This window comes from Castor canadensis, chromosome 19 (assembly GCF_047511655.1).
Source record: "Castor canadensis chromosome 19, mCasCan1.hap1v2, whole genome shotgun sequence".
Taxonomy (NCBI): Eukaryota; Metazoa; Chordata; class Mammalia; order Rodentia; family Castoridae; genus Castor; species Castor canadensis.
In genome coordinates this window covers 40,262,699-40,280,348 of record NC_133404.1, presented here as the reverse complement: position 1 = coordinate 40,280,348, position 17,650 = coordinate 40,262,699, and the positions used below count along the sequence as shown (strand labels likewise).

At 45.4% G+C, this 17,650-nt stretch overlaps 1 protein-coding gene across 7 annotated transcripts in view; it reads left to right on the top strand.

The window, feature by feature from the left end:
- The window catches only part of Ntrk3 (neurotrophic receptor tyrosine kinase 3), a 378,049-nt gene that overhangs the window by 205,789 nt on the left and 154,610 nt on the right, over positions 1-17,650 (top strand). For all 7 annotated transcript variants that reach the window (XM_074061742.1, XM_074061740.1, XM_074061741.1 and 4 more), the window contains exon 12: positions 5,120-5,308. In XM_074061742.1, coding sequence (XP_073917843.1) covers positions 5,120-5,308 — 189 coding nt within the window. The remainder of the gene's footprint in view (positions 1-5,119; positions 5,309-17,650) is intronic.

Below are 17,650 nucleotides of genomic sequence, written 5' to 3'. Positions count from 1 at the left end.
CTCAACTTGACACACTTAGTGATTTTATGTGGCACTCTGGGGAGCTAGCGCTCATTAAGGTCACCTCCTCGTTTTCAAGCACAGTGGCCTATTTCATTCTTTGTCTGGTTTGTCGCTCAGCATATGATTCACTTGAGTTTCTAGAAATCTTCCTTCTTTGACTTCTAAGACAATGTGCTTTTCTGGTTTCCATGTCCTGTTCTGCCCTTTCTTCTCTTTTCCTTGTTCCTCTCCACCACCCACATTTTAAGTATGGAGTTATTATAGCTCTGATGTCTATGAAGTCTTCTTGGGTGACCCCACTCCTCTTATGGCTTGGGAACCTATAGTTGGGACCCTTTTCCCCATGGCAGTTACCTCAGCCCTTTCAAAATCTAGGGTGATACAAAGGAAGCAGTGACTATTTTAGATCACAGGCTCTTTTCTTGACCCCTCATTGTCATGCACTGTAGGTGACAGATTCAAAGAATCAGCCTTTCACAAAGATTGAAGTCCCTGTGCCGTACCTTCTCCAGACTTCTCTTTGTCTATGTCCTTCCCCCATACCACAGTAACAACCCACATGACACAATCCTGAAAAGAGAAAGGGGTGCAAAGCAGGGGTACTGTTTTTTTTTTTCATTTATTCATATGTGCATATATTGTTTGGGACATTTCTCCCTTCTGCCCCCATCCCTCCCTCTCCCCGACTCCCTCTCTCCCCCCCCACCCCTTGCTTCCAGGCAGAATCTGTTCTGCCCTTATCTCTAATTTTGTTGAAGAGAGAGTATATACAATAATAAGAAAGACAAAGGGTTTTTGCGAGTTGAGATAAGGATAGCTATACAGGGAGATTCCTAGCATTGCTTTCCTGTACATATGTGTTACATTCTAAATCGATTCTTCCTGAACTAACCTTTTCTCTAGTTCCTGATCCCCTTCTCCTATTGGCCTCTGTCACTTTAAAGTTTCTGCATTAGTTCCTCTGCATTGAGGACATCAAATACTATCATGTTTTTTGGGTTTCTTACCTATCCTCACACCTCCCTTGTGTGCTCTCACTTTATCATGTGACCAAAGTCCAGTCCCCTTGCTATATTTGCCCTTGATCTAAAGTCCGCATATGAGGGAAAACATGGGATTATTGGTCTTCTGAGCCTGGCTAACCTCGCTCAGGATGATGTTCTCCAGTTCCATCCATTTACTTGCGAATGATAAGATTTCATTCTTCATGGCTGAGTAGAATTGCAGGGGTACTCTTGATGCTTGGTTTTTCTATCCTTTTGCTGTCCGGGGCCTACAGTTTTGGTAAAGGAAATGCCCTCTAGTTGCAGTTAAGGCTGTGAGCTTTGGAGTGGGTGAGGCTGCCCTCACCTCTGAGTGTGAATCCTGCAGTCACCACTCTTTCTTTGGTGAGCCCCCTCCCAAACAAACAAATAGGAAACCTTGATCCCCGCACTCCCCAAAGAAATCCCTTCCCACAGCCCTGTGGCCTGAGAGGAGCTAGCTTCCTCACTTCCTCTGTTCATGTTTTGCTGGAGTTGATCCTCCTGGTGCTTCTGAAGAAGGGGGACAGGTGAGGTAAAATTATTTGCAAATACCTTTCTTTGCCCTTGTAGTGGACGCGCGCACACACACACACACACACACAAACTTAGCAGTAGAATTGCAAGTTGAAAAGTTGTCCATCAAAACTTTGAAGGAATTGCTCAACACTGCTGTTTTTACAGAGTGTCCTATTACCTTTCTGAGCTGCTCCTCACAGCAGTCTGATAGGATTCACCAGACTGCATTCTTATAAATGTGACTTGGCTCCCCCAACCCTCCTATAGGAAGCTTCTGAGTGTCTTATTTTCATCATACTGGCATTTTGTGAATTTGTGTCTTGATGTGTATGTGTGTGTGTGTGTGTGTGTGTGTCAGAGAGAGAGAGAGAGAGAGAGAGAGAGAGAGAGCAGGTGCTCTCATGTACATGTTAATTGTGCTGAGAACTAGGTAATTTCAGAAAGATTTCTAAGTTTTGTTCCCTCCCTCCCACTTTCCCTCCCTCCCTCCTTTTCTTGCTCCTTCCCTTCCTTCTTTCCTACTTGTTACATAGCCCAGAATGGCCTCAACCTTGTGATCCTCCCGCTTCGGCCTCCTAAGTGCTGAGATTATAAGTGTGTGCCACCATACCCAGCCCTTCCATGTTTTCTCTCCCCTCAGCTCTGCAACTTAATCAGATGTATAATGTCTGTGTGAAATCTTTCATTTTCTTTTCTTCACACTTCTACTTCTTTCCTTTTTGTTTGTTTTTCCAGAAGATTTCCTTGACTTCATTTTCCACTCTTGTTTGACTTTTTAATAATTTTTTTGGTGGGACTGGGTTTTGAACTCAAAACTTTGTGCTTGCAAAGCATGTACTCTATCACCTGAGCCACACCTCCAGCCCATTTTGCTCTGGTTATTTTGGAGATGGGGGTGGTTCTCACAAATTACTTGCCCAAAATGGCCTCGAACTGTGATCCTCCCTATGTCAGCCTCCCAAGTAGTTAGGATTATAATCATGAGTCACAGGTGCCCAGCTCCACTTGTCCACATTTTCAGCACCACCTGAAGATGGATGCGCTATCTTCATTTACTTCTCTGAGGATATCTATATTTTTAAAGTCTTCTTCTGCTGCTTGCATTGTCTGTTTCCTGCAAGTTCTGTTTGCCTGCTTGAACTACTCTTTGCTCCAGCAGAGAGTCTTGCTCCAGCTCTGCTGACATACCTGGTTCCCTGCACTGTTTCTTACTATTTAGGAAATGAGCACTGGAAAGCCAATTAGCAGCCTTGTGTGGTAGGCTTCACTGTGGCATGACCCCGGAGCAAACTTGACTTTTCATGGGGAGATACCCAACGGTCAACGTCTGGAGGTCGTCTTGGGAGAGTTTGTTCAGGGAAACATTTCATAATCTCCAGCAGAGCAGAAGTGTGAGTCAGGATTGGAGGATGGAGGAAGATTGTACACAGTTTCTCTTGTCCTGGGAGCAGGAAGAGGGGGCTCGACTTCATGCTTCAGCCCAACCCTGCTCTGAGTATTTCACACCCAATTTCTCCAGGAATAAATTACTATTTTTATGGGGACAGAGACAAGGTGATGGCCTGGGCGCCTTGTTCCAGTCCCAGCCTTCCTGGGTACTATATTCCTTTAAGCACTGAAGCCTCTCCTACAGCAGAAGTGACTTCCTGTCCAATGTCCCCTGCCAGCAGCCTACTTAGCACTGGTGGTAGTCACTGCCTTCCTTTGACTTTCTATCTTCCAAAAATGTCATTTCCTCTCCCTCATCTTTTCTCTTCCTCGCTCCCTTTGTGCACACATATTTCCTTAATGTCTTTGTATTTTAATGGCGATTGGGGAGGAAAAGACCAATGCTTAGTTTTCCCTGTTTCAGAGAAGTCATGATGAAGTTTTTCACTTAGGTTTATGGAGTGTTTTTGGAATGGGCTTCCTTTTGCAAGGCAGGTGATTATTGTGAGTATTTGGGCAATCACTTATTGCTGCTTTTGCACATGATCTCCAAACACGGTCAGCCATTTGTCATGGGTTGGAATAAGCCTGTCTGTGCTGACGGGGTGGAATTCAGGGTCCTCGGTTTGCATTTGCCAGTCTTCCATTTAGTTCTGCCTCATTGGCACTTCACCTCGCTATTTGATGGGGGAATAGTCTCTCCATAAACTTCAGTAAGATGTAATGGATTTCTGCAGTGGAAATATTGTTCAAGCTGCAAAACCAAATCACAGCAGGCGCTTTGTCTGGGGACCCTGTGTCTAGCAAAGCAGCTATTTAAAACACCAGTTGTATGAAGCCACAAACAGTCACAGCTAATTCCCTTTACAGGAGTTTTATTTGTATGTATGGGAGAATCACACCACCAAACACAATCATTGTTCTGCCAAGACTGTGGTGTTAATTATCATTGTCAACTCATGCTTCTGTAGTCCCCTTACTCACTGGTGTTCTTCTTTGTGTGAGGAAGTGGTGAGCTGGGTCTGGTGAAGATGCAAATGGATTCTTTGAATCTATTAGGATGGGTAATATGGATCTTTCAAGAGTAGGATAGCAGGCTACCTGCCATTAGGCCAATAGTGATGTAGCCTAACGACTGTCACTTGTGCAGCCTGGCTCAGGTTGGATACAGGCCCACACAGGGCTTGTCTACCTGTGGATGAGGGAAGGTTGTGGCAGAGTCCGCTGAAAGGCACATCACCCCACTCTGGGAATCCAATGACCACACTGAAAGGTTGTGGGCCTCCAAGCCCCTCATCAGAGGCTCAGGATCCTGGCTGTATCTGGGGCTCACCTGGAGAGCATCTACAATCCTGATGCCTTGGTGGTACCCCCAGATAAGCTGTATCAGAACTTCTGACAGTGGAGCCCAGCACCAATAATTTTTAAAGCTCCCATGCAAAGGAAGGACTTGATGCAAGGTTGTGTTTTTAAAAATCCTGTTATTGCTACCCAAGCAAAGAATCCTATTTAAAATTCTTATTATTGTGAACTAATTTGGATATGGGAGGAAGTGAAAATAATTTATATCATGGTCAATTTGATTGCCCTCCTTTTTTGTGGTACCAGGGTTGAATTCAGGGCCTCAAATTTACAGGCAGGTGCTCTACCAGTTGAGCCATTCCACCAGCCCTTCTTCCATTGGTTATTTTAGAGGTAGGATCTCACTTTATGTGTGGTCGGCCTGGACAGTGATCCTCTTATTTGTGCTTCCCTGTGTAGCTGGGATGGTATGCACACCTCACCATGCACAGCCATTGTTTGAGATGGAGTCTTGTGAGTTGTGTTTTGGCAGGAGCTGGCCTCAAACCATGATCCTACTGCCTTCCTCCTTCTGAGTAGTTAAGATGACAGGCTTGAGCCACCATGCTCAGCCATTTTTACACACTTTAATTTTGCAATGATTCCCATGGTTATGGGGTGGGTTATTATCAAGAAAGAGAATTTAAGTGGTGTTCTCTGAATTCAGAATTCAGAGTACTTGGAGAATACTTTTCTAATGGATTTTGTTCTTAAGCTGGGAAAAATAGTGAGCAATATGTGGATAGGGCTGAAAGCTGATTGGGTGTGACCTGACCGGGATCCCATATCTCTCTTGGTGTGTGCAGGTCCTGTGGCTGTCATCAGTGGTGAGGAGGACTCAGCCAGCCCACTGCACCACATCAACCATGGCATCACCACTCCCTCCTCTCTGGACGCCGGGCCTGACACTGTGGTCATCGGTATGACCCGCATTCCTGTCATTGAGAACCCCCAGTACTTCCGTCAGGGACACAACTGCCACAAGCCAGACACATGTAAGTACTGGGATGGGATGCTGTCCCTTCTTGGGAGGGAAGGGTGGTAGAGCAACAGACCATATAGCTGGGGCTCTGGAGTCTTCTGGGGTAACCTGCCACCTGCTAACTTCCCACTCTCTAGGAGACCCTCCCTCTTTGTCTCAAAATTTGGAGGATAGCTTGGGCATGGAGATACCAGTGAGCAGAGTCCCTGGGGAAGGGAAGGCCATAGGTCTGAATCACTTGGGCTCAACAGGACCCTGGGTAGGGAGAGGTGTTCCCAATAAGGCAAGAGATACAACCGAGGCTGGCTTCTCTGTGGACCTAGCCTAGCAGTTAGAACATATAACCTGACTTTGTCCAGATTACAGTCTCTGAGGTCATCAGAACCTCCACCTAAGCCTCCATGAGAGGGGAAGGAAATGAAGGGCAAGGGTGGTGAGTACCTTTGAATGGAAACATCTCTCTAGCTGTCCCTCCAATGCCCCCAAGTGTGCACTTTCTAAGAATCAGACCACAGCCAAGTGCCAGGAACCCTCACCTCCTCCTTGAGACCAGAGGGCATAGGGCTCCTGTTTTCTCCTCATCTCCCACGACCTGTTGATTGCAGCTCCTCTCTTTGTACTTCTGCTGAGCTGTACTAGGTTCCTTCTCAGCTCCTGGAGCTTCAGTGGCTTCTTCCTCCATCCAGCAGATTCAATGGGCCCAGTAGCCATATCCCTTTCCTTCCCATTGCCCCTACCCTCAGGAAATGATCCATTGCTTCAGGAGAGTGCATAGAGACCCCTGGACAGCAGGGACCCAAAGGATAGCCCAAAAGCTGGCAGGGACCCAGCTAGGTTAGGTAATACTGAGTTCTCCTTTCCTGTCCCTAGGCTCCCTGCCCATGGGTTTTCTTCAAGTCTTGGTCAATTCAGGATAGGCCTAAGAAGAAGTGCATTCTGGTCTTGCTCTCTCCCTAGGCTGAGCACTCCATACTTGAACCACATTCTTTGTAGTTCACAGAACTCTTGCTGCTCCTGTTGAGTCATTTGTGCAGAGGGAGCCTTTGGATGCCCTGTCAGGCTTTGCTTCCATTTCTCTGGCTCTGAGTTTAGTGAGAGGGTTGCCACGGTGGGCTCAAGGGCTGAGGGGGAGGTGTGACTAAAGTCAGCATAAGGCTATCACTTGCTTTCAACTTTGGTTTCCTCCAAAATCTGCTTCAGTTTCAGATGCTCCCTGTTAGATTCAGAGGAAGAATACCTAGGTTTCTGGACTAGGGATTGGAAAGGAAGAAAGATACCCATATTTCAGATAAACATTGGGAGACAATGCCAAGAACAGTTCTGCGCTAGCTAAAACTCTTGTCTCAGAACAGGCTCATTCATGGACTGGCTGGGAGTAGCCAGAAGAAAAGCCCTTATGGTAGCATAGGTCTAAGTTCCACCTCTGGCTGATGCTGAGTTTTCATTGGGATTTGAACAGAGACAGCCATTGCTGCCTTGAATATAGACTTTGTTCTGGTTACTTGAGTTGGGTCTTTTCTCTAAAGTCACAGTGAATGATGAATGAGAGAACACCAAATCATTGCTCTTAGAGGAAATAATAGCATTAGGTTCCTATAAGCCTCTAGTCACAATATTTTATAAGCCAATCAGTATACAATTTTGTATGTGGTCTTCTGTCTAAAAGCACCTTATTTAATTAATGTATTCCTGACTCATTAACAGACACAATGGCCAACTCATGACTGCTCTAAGTTCATCTGTACACATGCTCCTCTGAAGACGCATCACAGCCATCCAGTGCTTAGGAACATAAGATGGTATTTCAGAGCTGTGCTCTGAAAAATTTATCAAGAAAACTCCCCTGCCAAATTCGAAAAATGTGGTCCCCAAGAGACCATGTAAAGGGTACTTGTTTATGGCTTGAAAACTGAGCTAAGAATTTCTCCCAAATGTCATACATGATAAGTATATACAATTTTTATTTGCCAATTACAAGAAGTAACTTGGTACTTTTAAAGGAAGGCCAAGCATCTCCTTGTTCGGCCTCAGCTGGAAAAGGGCACGTGGGCAACTGTACTATTTTGTCACTCTGTGTAAGTCACACATCAAAGTGCATCAAATATTATTTTGGGAATTGCTAATGAATTTTAACAAGTAGACAAATTAACAAGTACAGAATCGTGAGTAGTGAGGAGCACCTGTATGCCCTTAAGAGGATGCCTTGGGTTCCTGGTGCAAAATGTGATCCCAGGGTTTTATCTGCTCCTGGTGGAGCTCCAGATACCACGTTATCTGCACAATTGCTGGAGTGAATGAATCTGGCACATGGTGGGGAAGTTTCTTTTGAACCATGGGAACTTGGGATCTGTGGAGATGGCTGTGGGATCCAGTGAATGTCCTTTGATATCAGCCATGGAGCCTCTGCACCAGGAAAACCAGGTACAGGCAGAGCCTTCCTTATAAAGCTGAGTGTAGGATTCAAAGTAGCCTTGCTGGGGAGCCAGGCAAATTTCTGTGTAAGCAAGAGGTGAGTTGGTGGAGATGGAGGGGAAGCAGGCTTAGTGATGGAGACTTGAAGGAGGAGGGGAGCAAACAAAGCCCTATCAGAGGGAAATGGAAAGATGACTTTGGGTTGTTAAGACCAGTGTCTGGAAATTAGGGGCAGTAGTCTTTGCATGGAGTCAGTACATTTTCCCCTATCAGGACACAGAGGATGGCTCTAATTGTTTTCAGAAAACAAGTATGGCTTGATAAACATTGTGCAGGATCACTGTGTGGGGAATTGGCCGATCCTTCAGTGACTCACACAATCGGGACAGGGGGCACCAGCCACCCTCAGAAGAGATTTTCCAGCTGAGGGGCAGCAGATCTCTGATCTTCTTCAGTAAAAAGAACTGACGCCAAGGTACATCCCTGTGTGTGATGAAGACACTGTCATAAATAATTAAAACCACATATGCCTTGGCACTTAAATAAGTGGGGGAACAGTGATGCAGACAAGGCGGGGTCACTCCTGTGGGAGAACGGTAAGAATCTGGGGATTAAGACAGCACAGTGCTCAAACTGTGGACCCCAGAGCTGTCTCTATCTGATTCCCTTCCTTGGTCCATTTTAACACGTGTCACATGGGAAGGAATTGCAGTGCTGCGTGACTTCAGACATCATCTTCCTAGTCCCCCAGTGATGGATTAAGGACAGAATGCTTTTCTTTCTTCACTCAGGTGTTTGTTTATCATCGAGTGGTGGAACCTTTCTGACTGGGATGATTGGATTGCCGGTCCTGTCCTTGTTTCTCACTTTCTATCTCTCTTTAATCTGCTCAGTGCATTTTTCATTGCATGTCAAGCTCCAAGGATACTTAGAGATCACCTGGTACGATCCCTTATCAGATGCTTGCATTCCCTTGTCTATGTTCCCAACAAGTGCTCTGCATTTAACATTGTCTTTATTCTGAATTTATTCAGCCTTTCCAGGGATTTTGAAAGACCTGAATAAAGATGTACTTACGTGGCCATGTATACCCAAACTAAGCCTAATACTGCACCTCTCGTTGCTTATATAAAATCCCTTGATTCTCAAAAGCATAGGGAAATGGATATAACCCTCCTTGTCACATACCTGAGGGTCCTAGACCTTGGACAAGGTCCTTCAGGATGAGACACCAAGGGCCCTGTCACTGGGGAGAAAGTAAAAAGCAAAGTAGCAACACTGGACCCTGGGTTACTTCTACAGCCTGTGACAACTCTGGGCTTTGGAAAGGTTATTCCTGTGTTGGGGCTGGACTGCTTGCTGCTGTCTTGGGTGTCACACTTTGGCTGGTCTCCATAGGCCACTTGGAAAGTTCCTTGGCCCTCTTTAAGGTCCTAGGTTTTCTGTTAATCCCTTTTCTCAAAACTCATTCTCTAGGTAGAGAAAGCAGAGGCCGTCAGGGGAGGTATCTTGTGTTCACCCAGCCCTCCCTTCTGTCTTCAAGAGTTCCATGTCTGCATTTGTTCCCAGGTATGGTGTATCCACCTTCTCAGAGTTAGTCCTTCCAAGCCTGCAAACAGGAACATCCCCTCATCCTGGTCAGCCTGCTCCTTCTGGTGCCCTCTTCTTGAAGTCATGTCCATCTGTTTCTTTTTTATAATTATTATAAATTTTTATTAGGGTATATTCATTATACAGAGGGGATTTGTAGTGACAATTCTGGTTAGACTTATATTGTACATTATTGACATTGCCCCCATCGTCTCTCCCCCTCAGTCCCCTCCCCACTCCACTTGAAGCAATTGCAAGAAGTTTTTTGGTTCCGTTTCATATAGCTATCTGCTTCTGCTCACCATAAACCTCTTGCAGCTCCCTGAGGGAGCTTCAGCTCCATCTCTAGTTCTGTTTCTCCATGATCTTGACCACGTTCTTTTGAGTCTCTCTCCCTCTTAGTATCCGAGTCATTTATACTGTCTGGCTTCTGTCATTTCATTGATTCAGTGCATATGCATCAAGGATTTGGTTAGGCCTTCTGGCTCTGGAAACAATGGGGACCAAGACACACATGCTCACTACCCATTTCATCTCACCACCAATGCCAGCCATAGCTGATCCCCAAGACAAGGATGGTATCCACTGCCTCCTGGGGACTCTCTTGGGGCCTTGTGCATTCAACATTTACCCAATGACTCACCAACCTTTATCCTTTCTCTCCAGACCACCCGTCCCAGACGCCAGCTGCTACCTTAGTGTAATTCCTGCTTTGGAATGGTATCTTTTCTCCCTCTCTGCATGGCCCTGCCCCACACCTCTTTCTTCTTTCTCTGCCCTATTTGTCTTTTAATGCCACCTCATTTCCAGCTTCTTGTGACTCCCTCCTAGACTCACACTATCTCATCCTGACATTTCCTTCCTCCCTTCTAACCCTTGGCTAACAGTCAATGCCATGTACTAGTCATGAATGACTTTGAGCCAAATCCTAGGTCATCCTGTCACTCTCAAATTTGTGTGTGCTATTTCCTCAACCTGACTTTGCATCTATTCTTAGAAGCATCTCTTACATGTTATAGTTCTTTATTTTCTGTGGAAAACACAGCATAAGACTGGGGTCAATGACGACGCTGACTAATTTGTGACAGTTGATGCTGCATTTTAATCCTGAATGTCCTGGAGACTTGGTCCCCAGGGTAGCACTCTTGGGAATGATAGAACCTTTTTGGGGGGAGAGGTGCTAGGGTAGGTGTTTAGATCATTGGGGTGTGCCCTAAAAGGGTATTGTGAGACTCTGGCCCCTTCTTCACTGTCTTTTGCTAACTGTCCACGAGGTAAGTGATTTTTCTCTATGACATGTTCTTCATCATTGCCATCTGACACCCATACTAGAAGCCCAAAAACAATGGGTCTGACTGTTCATAAACTAGAACCTCTCAAACCATGAACCTTTCCTCTTTATATGTTGATTATCTCAGGCATTTGTTAGAGTAATGGAAAGCTGATTAACACAGACGGCCCCATGACTCAAGCTCTCTAGAGTCTCACAGATAAGGAAAGTTTGTTGTTGATCTGTATCTACAACCTCTCTGGACCAAGCATTGGGCTGGTGTTTTTTTTTTTTTTTTTTATCTTAGGTGATATTTAATCAGCAATCTGAGGGAGAGGTTGCTATCCCCTATTTTATAGATAAAGAAACTGAGGCTCAGTGAGCTTCCATGACTTGTTCAAGATCATATAGCTATTAAGACTGAACCTGAAGGATAAACCCAGAGCCCAGCATCCATTCTTTTACATCAGATCACATCACCTAGAAGTCCAGTGACCCTAAACACTCACCCTATACCTCTTGAACTTAGAGAGGCAGCTGCTGAGGAAGAAGAACAGTCTCTGTGTAGGATGCTCAAGGTTGGCTGAAGGTCCCTGTGGTCATGAGGCCAGGTCAACCTTAGCCTAACTATTGGCACTTATAACCTCTCTGAACAGAATAAAGACCCTAAGGACCACAGTTGCCTTCAGATAAGGCCCTTAGAATGGGGTTAGGTTTACAGAAAGTAAACCTAGAAAGTAGATTTTCTATGTGGGGCTAGAGCAGACCCACCTTTCCTTACACTTCTTCAGCAGCAACACAGCTATTTGGAAGGCTTAGTTTCAGTCTCTTTCCTCAGGGCAACTTCCCAAAGCATCCTCCAACACAACACATTAGCCCACAAGGCAAGTACTTCTATTGAAATCTCCCAGAGCTGAAGAGGCTTGGTTTGTGGTCTGTCTCTCTCAAGCTGAGATCAGTGGTCCTTCATCAGGGGTGAGGGTATTTTGTCTCCTTCTTTTCTCCTGGGCCAATTAGTCATGGAGTTTGCCTTTTCTGGAAGAGGAACTGCCAAGGCCATTTTCCCAGCTGTGGAGGGGAATACAGAGCTTGTGTGCATCATGCAGTATTAATAGTGCATTGGCATGATAAAGATTTCTGTCACCCTCTGTGCTAACAAACATCACTTAGTGCAGGGTAATGATAGGTATTTATTCCTGCCCTCTGAGCTTAGCATAATGGACTTGTAGATGAAATATGGAAAATGGGCTCCTTTGTTTAGGAGGCAGAGGCCCCTTCTAGAATCAGTATCAGAGGCAAGAGCAGCAGCTGCCACTAGTACAGTGTAAGACTTTCTAGCTTTTTCTCCAGTAGAATTCCTGGCTAGACTTGCCTGATGGCAAGAACAGAATCTGATTGCAGGGCTTGTCCCTGAACTTTACAGCTGAGAAGGGGAGGCTAGCATCCTGGGGTGGCTGCTATGGTCTGCCGTGTGTGGTTGATGGTAAGAGGCAGCCCTGTCTAGATTGTCATATGGGAGAGAAATGAGACCAAGTTAGAGGTGGGGAATTCAGATGAATTCCTCCTTTCTTCTGAGGGTGGCATCTTAAACATCACCCTTCAGGGAACCACAGGCCAAATCTTGGTGAAGATAATAGTGACATTTAGCTTTAGCCTTTTTCACTGGCTGAGTATCTCCAGTCCCTGCTTGCTAGGCAGCATTTCATGGAACACTTTAAATGAATGTAAGTGAGGATTGTCCCTTTCTGAATTTTCTTCAATCCTATTTCCAAATTGAATGAGAATAAGTGGCAGACCCCTGACAATGCTGGGATGCTAGGTTTGGTAAACCCAAGGTCTCTGGAGGAGACTAGTAATATTGAATATTTTATCAGCTTCCTTTCTTTCTAGAAAGAGCTGGGTAGTGCTCTTTCCAACACAGAATGGAATGTGTTGGTAGCCAAGGGAGTAAGTCCTGAGCCCACAAGCTTGTGCTCAAATATACTCACAACCTTGTCTTCAGTCCCTAGGGATTAACCTCTGCTGGACTCTGACTTTCAAGTCCCGCAGATGTAGGCACAGTTCAACCATGTGGATTTTCCCTCATTGCAGGAACATAAAATTAAATCCTGCCATTTTCCCCTTAATTATCTGAAAATCCAAGACATACCAGTGCATGCACTTTGGAGCTGTAACCAGCTAGTGCAAAGAGAGAGACTCATGCCCATCTTCCCAGTGCTATGCTGCCCTCCATTCCCGTTGATACTCATGGCCTCGGCTGTCCTGTGCTTCTGCCATAATCACACTCTCAAAGTTAGAAGCTGCATGCAGTCATGCTAATTAAGTAATTAGGTATAATTATGCTCACTGTAAATACACCGTAATTGGCTAAAAAAAGTACTTGAGGGATAAGGATGTGCTTCATGGTCAAAGGTGAAGAATGGTAAGACCCTCAGGCAGCCTGCAGTAATATCATCTCATGGTGGAATGTGGGCTCAAGATGGAAAAGTGAGTAGGATATGAAATGGGGACTTTGTTTCCTGCCCAAGCCCTAGAAGCAGAAGGACTCCTTGTCTTCCTGGTATGTTTTGGCCTCCATCTTGTCTTCAAGGAGTAGGAAAATGAATTCCCCTCCAGAGATGCCCTCTAGTTTAGGGAGACTAATTTATTCTTTTTTCTCTTCGCCAGTTTTAGGCATCCAATCTGTGTTGGGTTTATTATTTTTTTAGGGTGATAATTCTGACCCAGCTGAGACACACAGAGGGCTCAAATCCTAATCAAAAGATGGGCTGGAGAAGGTTGCTTGGACTTAAAGCCAAATGGGCTTCTTGATACCATTCCTAAGTCTTGAACTTGGGATGCACAGACAGGAGTTGGGTCTACTGAGAAGGCACAGTCTATCCATTTGCAGGGAGGTTCACCTTTTGCAAGTGAGAGAGGTTAGATGGACCCCAGGAAGACCACCCACTCAGGGTATCTCCCTCTTTATGAATCCTTCCCCAAAAAGAAATGTGATGACAGAAGATGCACCCTGCTCATCTTACCCAGCAGATAAATCACTCACTTGGAAGACCAGCAATATAGGCTGAGAGGAGGATGCTGGGATTACTTTGTTTCCAAGAAGATGGAAATTCCTATTTTAGGGGTATGGGTTTAAAAGCAGGACGAGGGAAAGAGATCCCACCAACTGTTAAGGGAAGCAGGGGTCTTCTGTCATTTGTTTTGGTCTGTATTAGCATTCTCTTTTCAAAAGTCCTTGTCTGAGAGAAGATGACCATCAATTCTGTTTCCTGTTAATGAATACACGAGTCATACTCTCAATGGGAGTATATGAGATGTGCCAAACAAGCCAGTAGGGTCTCCTTCCCCTTGTGCTATATTCTTAGCGTAAGCTAAAGCTCTACGCAGCCCTTGATCAAGAAGCCAAGCCTCCAGCTGCCCTCACATCTTCTCCCCAGCTGCCGTTAATTCAGCGTTTCCCAAATTGTTCGTTGAGGGAGGCTAGTAGGCATTTTCCCCTCATTCCCCTCCCCAAAGTAGTCCATGGTCAGATACATTAGGGAAAACCTGGATTACATGAATTTCATACTGTGGGATTCTGTAAGCCTTGAGGGCTAAAATCATTTCAACTTTTCAAGAAGGATGCTGGGTTGCAATGTTTCCCCAACGTATTGCACCTGGAACCTGATTTTGAGGCTTACCCATTAGCACCTATCTCTCTGGCCACCCATGTACTTATGGATCACGTTATGGGCTGTCCTGGGATTCTGGGTCCTGTTGTCACCTCCCCAGCAGATGTGGTAGCTCACTCTGATGGTGACTAGATGGGCCTGACCTCCTTTGGCACAGGAGCTGTCATATTTTCCCAAGCCTCTGGGAGGGACAAGAAGTGGCTGCATTCCATAGGAATAGGCAGGGTTTGGGTGTGGCATTCTTCAGGATTTCTGGCAGAGTACGCATGCCCCCTTTCATTCACATGGATCAGGGGTCTTTGCCTGATGTTCTGTGCCTAAGAGCTCTTGCAGGTGCTTCTAACACGTTCTAAGCCCCCAGATCCGGAGATGCTGGTCATAGCCAAATTTTTATTGCATTCCTCATTTCTAGGCAGAGCTGACACTTAGGATAGGAATCTGAGGGGGCTGGTCCGAAGGAGAAGTGCATGATACGAGATGCAAGTGTCTGCTCAAAACCACTGATTCCAGACCATTGCAGAAGGTCAAAGTGCTTGTTTATTTCCAGAGGGGAATATAATGCTTTTGACAGGGAGTAGCCAGGACAGGGTCTAGGAGCTGAGAGGGTAAACAATACCCTTGATCATAGCAGATCTTGTTTCATTAGAACAGAAAGTGACATGAGTGTGAGGGGCCCTTACCTGTTTGACTGTGGACAAGGTGTCTGCCCTCTCTAGATTGCAGGTAAGAAAGGGGGATCGGTAGTGTTTTAGATGAACTGCTATAAGAATTTCAAAACACTCTATTAAGCTTGGATAAGTGGCATGTGTGTGTTTGTCCTTGCCTTGGCAATCATATTTTTACAACTATTATGACAATTTCTGATGTAAATATAATATTTTTCCCTCTGTTGAGGGAAACCAATTTGATGCTACCAAAAAAGTAATGTTTTCAAAGTTTGGTGTTATTTCTGAAGAGATAAGAATTCTTCCCTCCAGCGACTTTTTTCCTGCAACTCTGAGAAACTGTACTTTATCATCCAGACCCACAGCCACAGAGATGTTCTTAGGAGTCGGGACTGTAATATGTTGGTTGTCAGGGCATGATGGATGCAGATGAGCGGAGGGCCCCGGCCAATTTCCTTTTGGGTTAATGAAACTGGAAGGCCGAGGGCTCAACTGGAGGGAGGCTGAGAGATTCATGGTTGAATTCTTGTGTTTGTTTGAGTCTTTGTTTTACTTTCCCTCTTGTCAGCAGACTTTGTTTTATGGAAGCCAATCTCCCTTATCCACCAGTACACTGAGGTCTCATATACCTGCACCTGTATAGCACCATCTGTAGTTAGGTTCAGGACTAGAAGTGTGGCTCAAGTGGTAGAGTGTCTGCTTTGCAAGTGCTGAAGCCCTGAGTTCAAACCCCAGTCCCACCAAAAACAAATAACATAAATGTAGTTAGGTTCAATACTGTATATTCAGGTACTCGTGTACATGGACCCGGGTCTTGGTCATACCTGGATACTAATTATATCATTTGATATTCTTTTGGCTGAAAGTACAAGACAATCCTGACTCATGGAGCTTAAACTAGAAGGAAACTGATAATCCCATAATTCAGTTAAGCCAGTAGGGGAGGCTCCTGGTGAGGAACATTAGGACTCCAGCTCTGCTTTCTTATGATCCTTTTGCCTCTCCTTCATTGTTTTGCTTTTACAACCTGGCTACAAAATGGTTGTAGAAGCTCCAGGCATTAAACCAAACAGAAGAACCAGGGGCACACAAGATTGTCTGTTCTTGTCTCTTCTTAAAAGTTGATTGAAATTGAGCCCCCAGCAGTCTTTCCTTCCTGTTCTCAATGGCCAGAATTATGTCATATGTTTATTTCTAAGCTAGTCATTTCTAAGGGGACTGGAATTACCACAAGCATTTTAGACACTTCCAGCATCTCGAGGGGCTGAGGATGGAACTCAATTCCTCTGAAACACACAGTCGTGTGGAAGGCAGTGAATACCTCCACCAAATCAGCACCTTATTAGCAAGAAAAGGGGAAGTGGCTATTAGAAATGCCTGTTCTTGTTATCCCAGGTCTCCTCCATCATGACAACACATGCTCACCCATCTTTTAGCTTTGCAGACACAGTCGTCTTTACTTGTAGGAGTAGTTGGGAGCCTCGAGGTGCAGGTCGTAGAAGAAAGATGAAAACATTGATCCCTTGTAAAATTTACTCTCTGCATCTCTCCTCTTAGGGAGAGCAAGCTGGTCATTTGTGATTGTCACCCTCACTGTTCTGATCTGGCAAATTGTGGCAACTTTCAGGGCTGTGCTTGTATGCTCAGGCAAAGAAAAATGTCTGCATTTGGCTTTAGCTGGATATAGTTGTTTTGGTTGAGAAGCCATCTGAATTCCTGGGGTGTAGTTTCCAGAGAGTAGTGGGAGAAGTGGGGGTGATGAGAAACTCAGGGGGAAGTAATGAGGAGAAGGAAATCCACTTGACTGAATACCTACCAAGGACCAGGCTCTGAACTTGACATCCATTGAGATGAGAGTAAAATTTTACACTGCATAGTGTTTCCTGTGTCAGGGGCATGGAAGAGAGTTTAATAAATTAATAAATATTTCAATCCTCATGAAACCATGTGAGCAGGTGCTCTGTTCATAGAAAGGAAAATGAGGCACAGGAGATGGGTTCAGATATGCTGTAGGCTCATAGCCAGGAAATGGCAAAGCTGTGATTTCAGAGCATTTTGCCTTTCTCCTTCTCGCTTAGTCTTTCTCTCAAAGTTAAATGAGACTGGACTTAAGTGTTGTGTGGATTAGGAAGTCTCTAGGGCTCAGGGAAGTTGAGGGACTTTCTGGTCAGAGGCGGAGCCAGGGTTCGAACTCAGGGGTTTGGAGCATGCCTCTCCCTCTGGCCTGGTCTGCACCTGGTTGCCGTTGACTGACTTTCTTTTCTCCTGCACCTTCACTTCAGAGATACTGAGGAGGATCTTGGCAAATTTTGGACAGATGCGTTCTTGGGTACATGGTGTCTACCAGTGAGCAACAGAAGACAGTCCCTTTCTCTCATTGCCCTCCTCACTCCCAGTCCACAAGGCCATCAGCATCTTCACAGGCTAGCAAGGGAGGCTGGCCAGTCTTCCAGAAGCCAGGTCTAGGTAGAGATGGGTATGGAGGAGCCCCAGGAGCTCCCATGGAAGGAGAAAAACAACAGTCCTTGGAGCCATATTATACTCTTTCTTGGCCACATCTCCTTTTACCCTGTCTCTGGTGGTTGTGTAACTTAATTGGTCCACCCAGGTTGTGAGTGGGTCTCTCCCCAGGCACTGTGTTAGCTTCTGTCCCCAGACCTGGAAATGCTGGTGACACAGCAACTCTTCCCATTGGTTTCTGCTGAGTCGGGCAGTCCTAATGCCACTGGTAATAAGAAGTGTTGGGA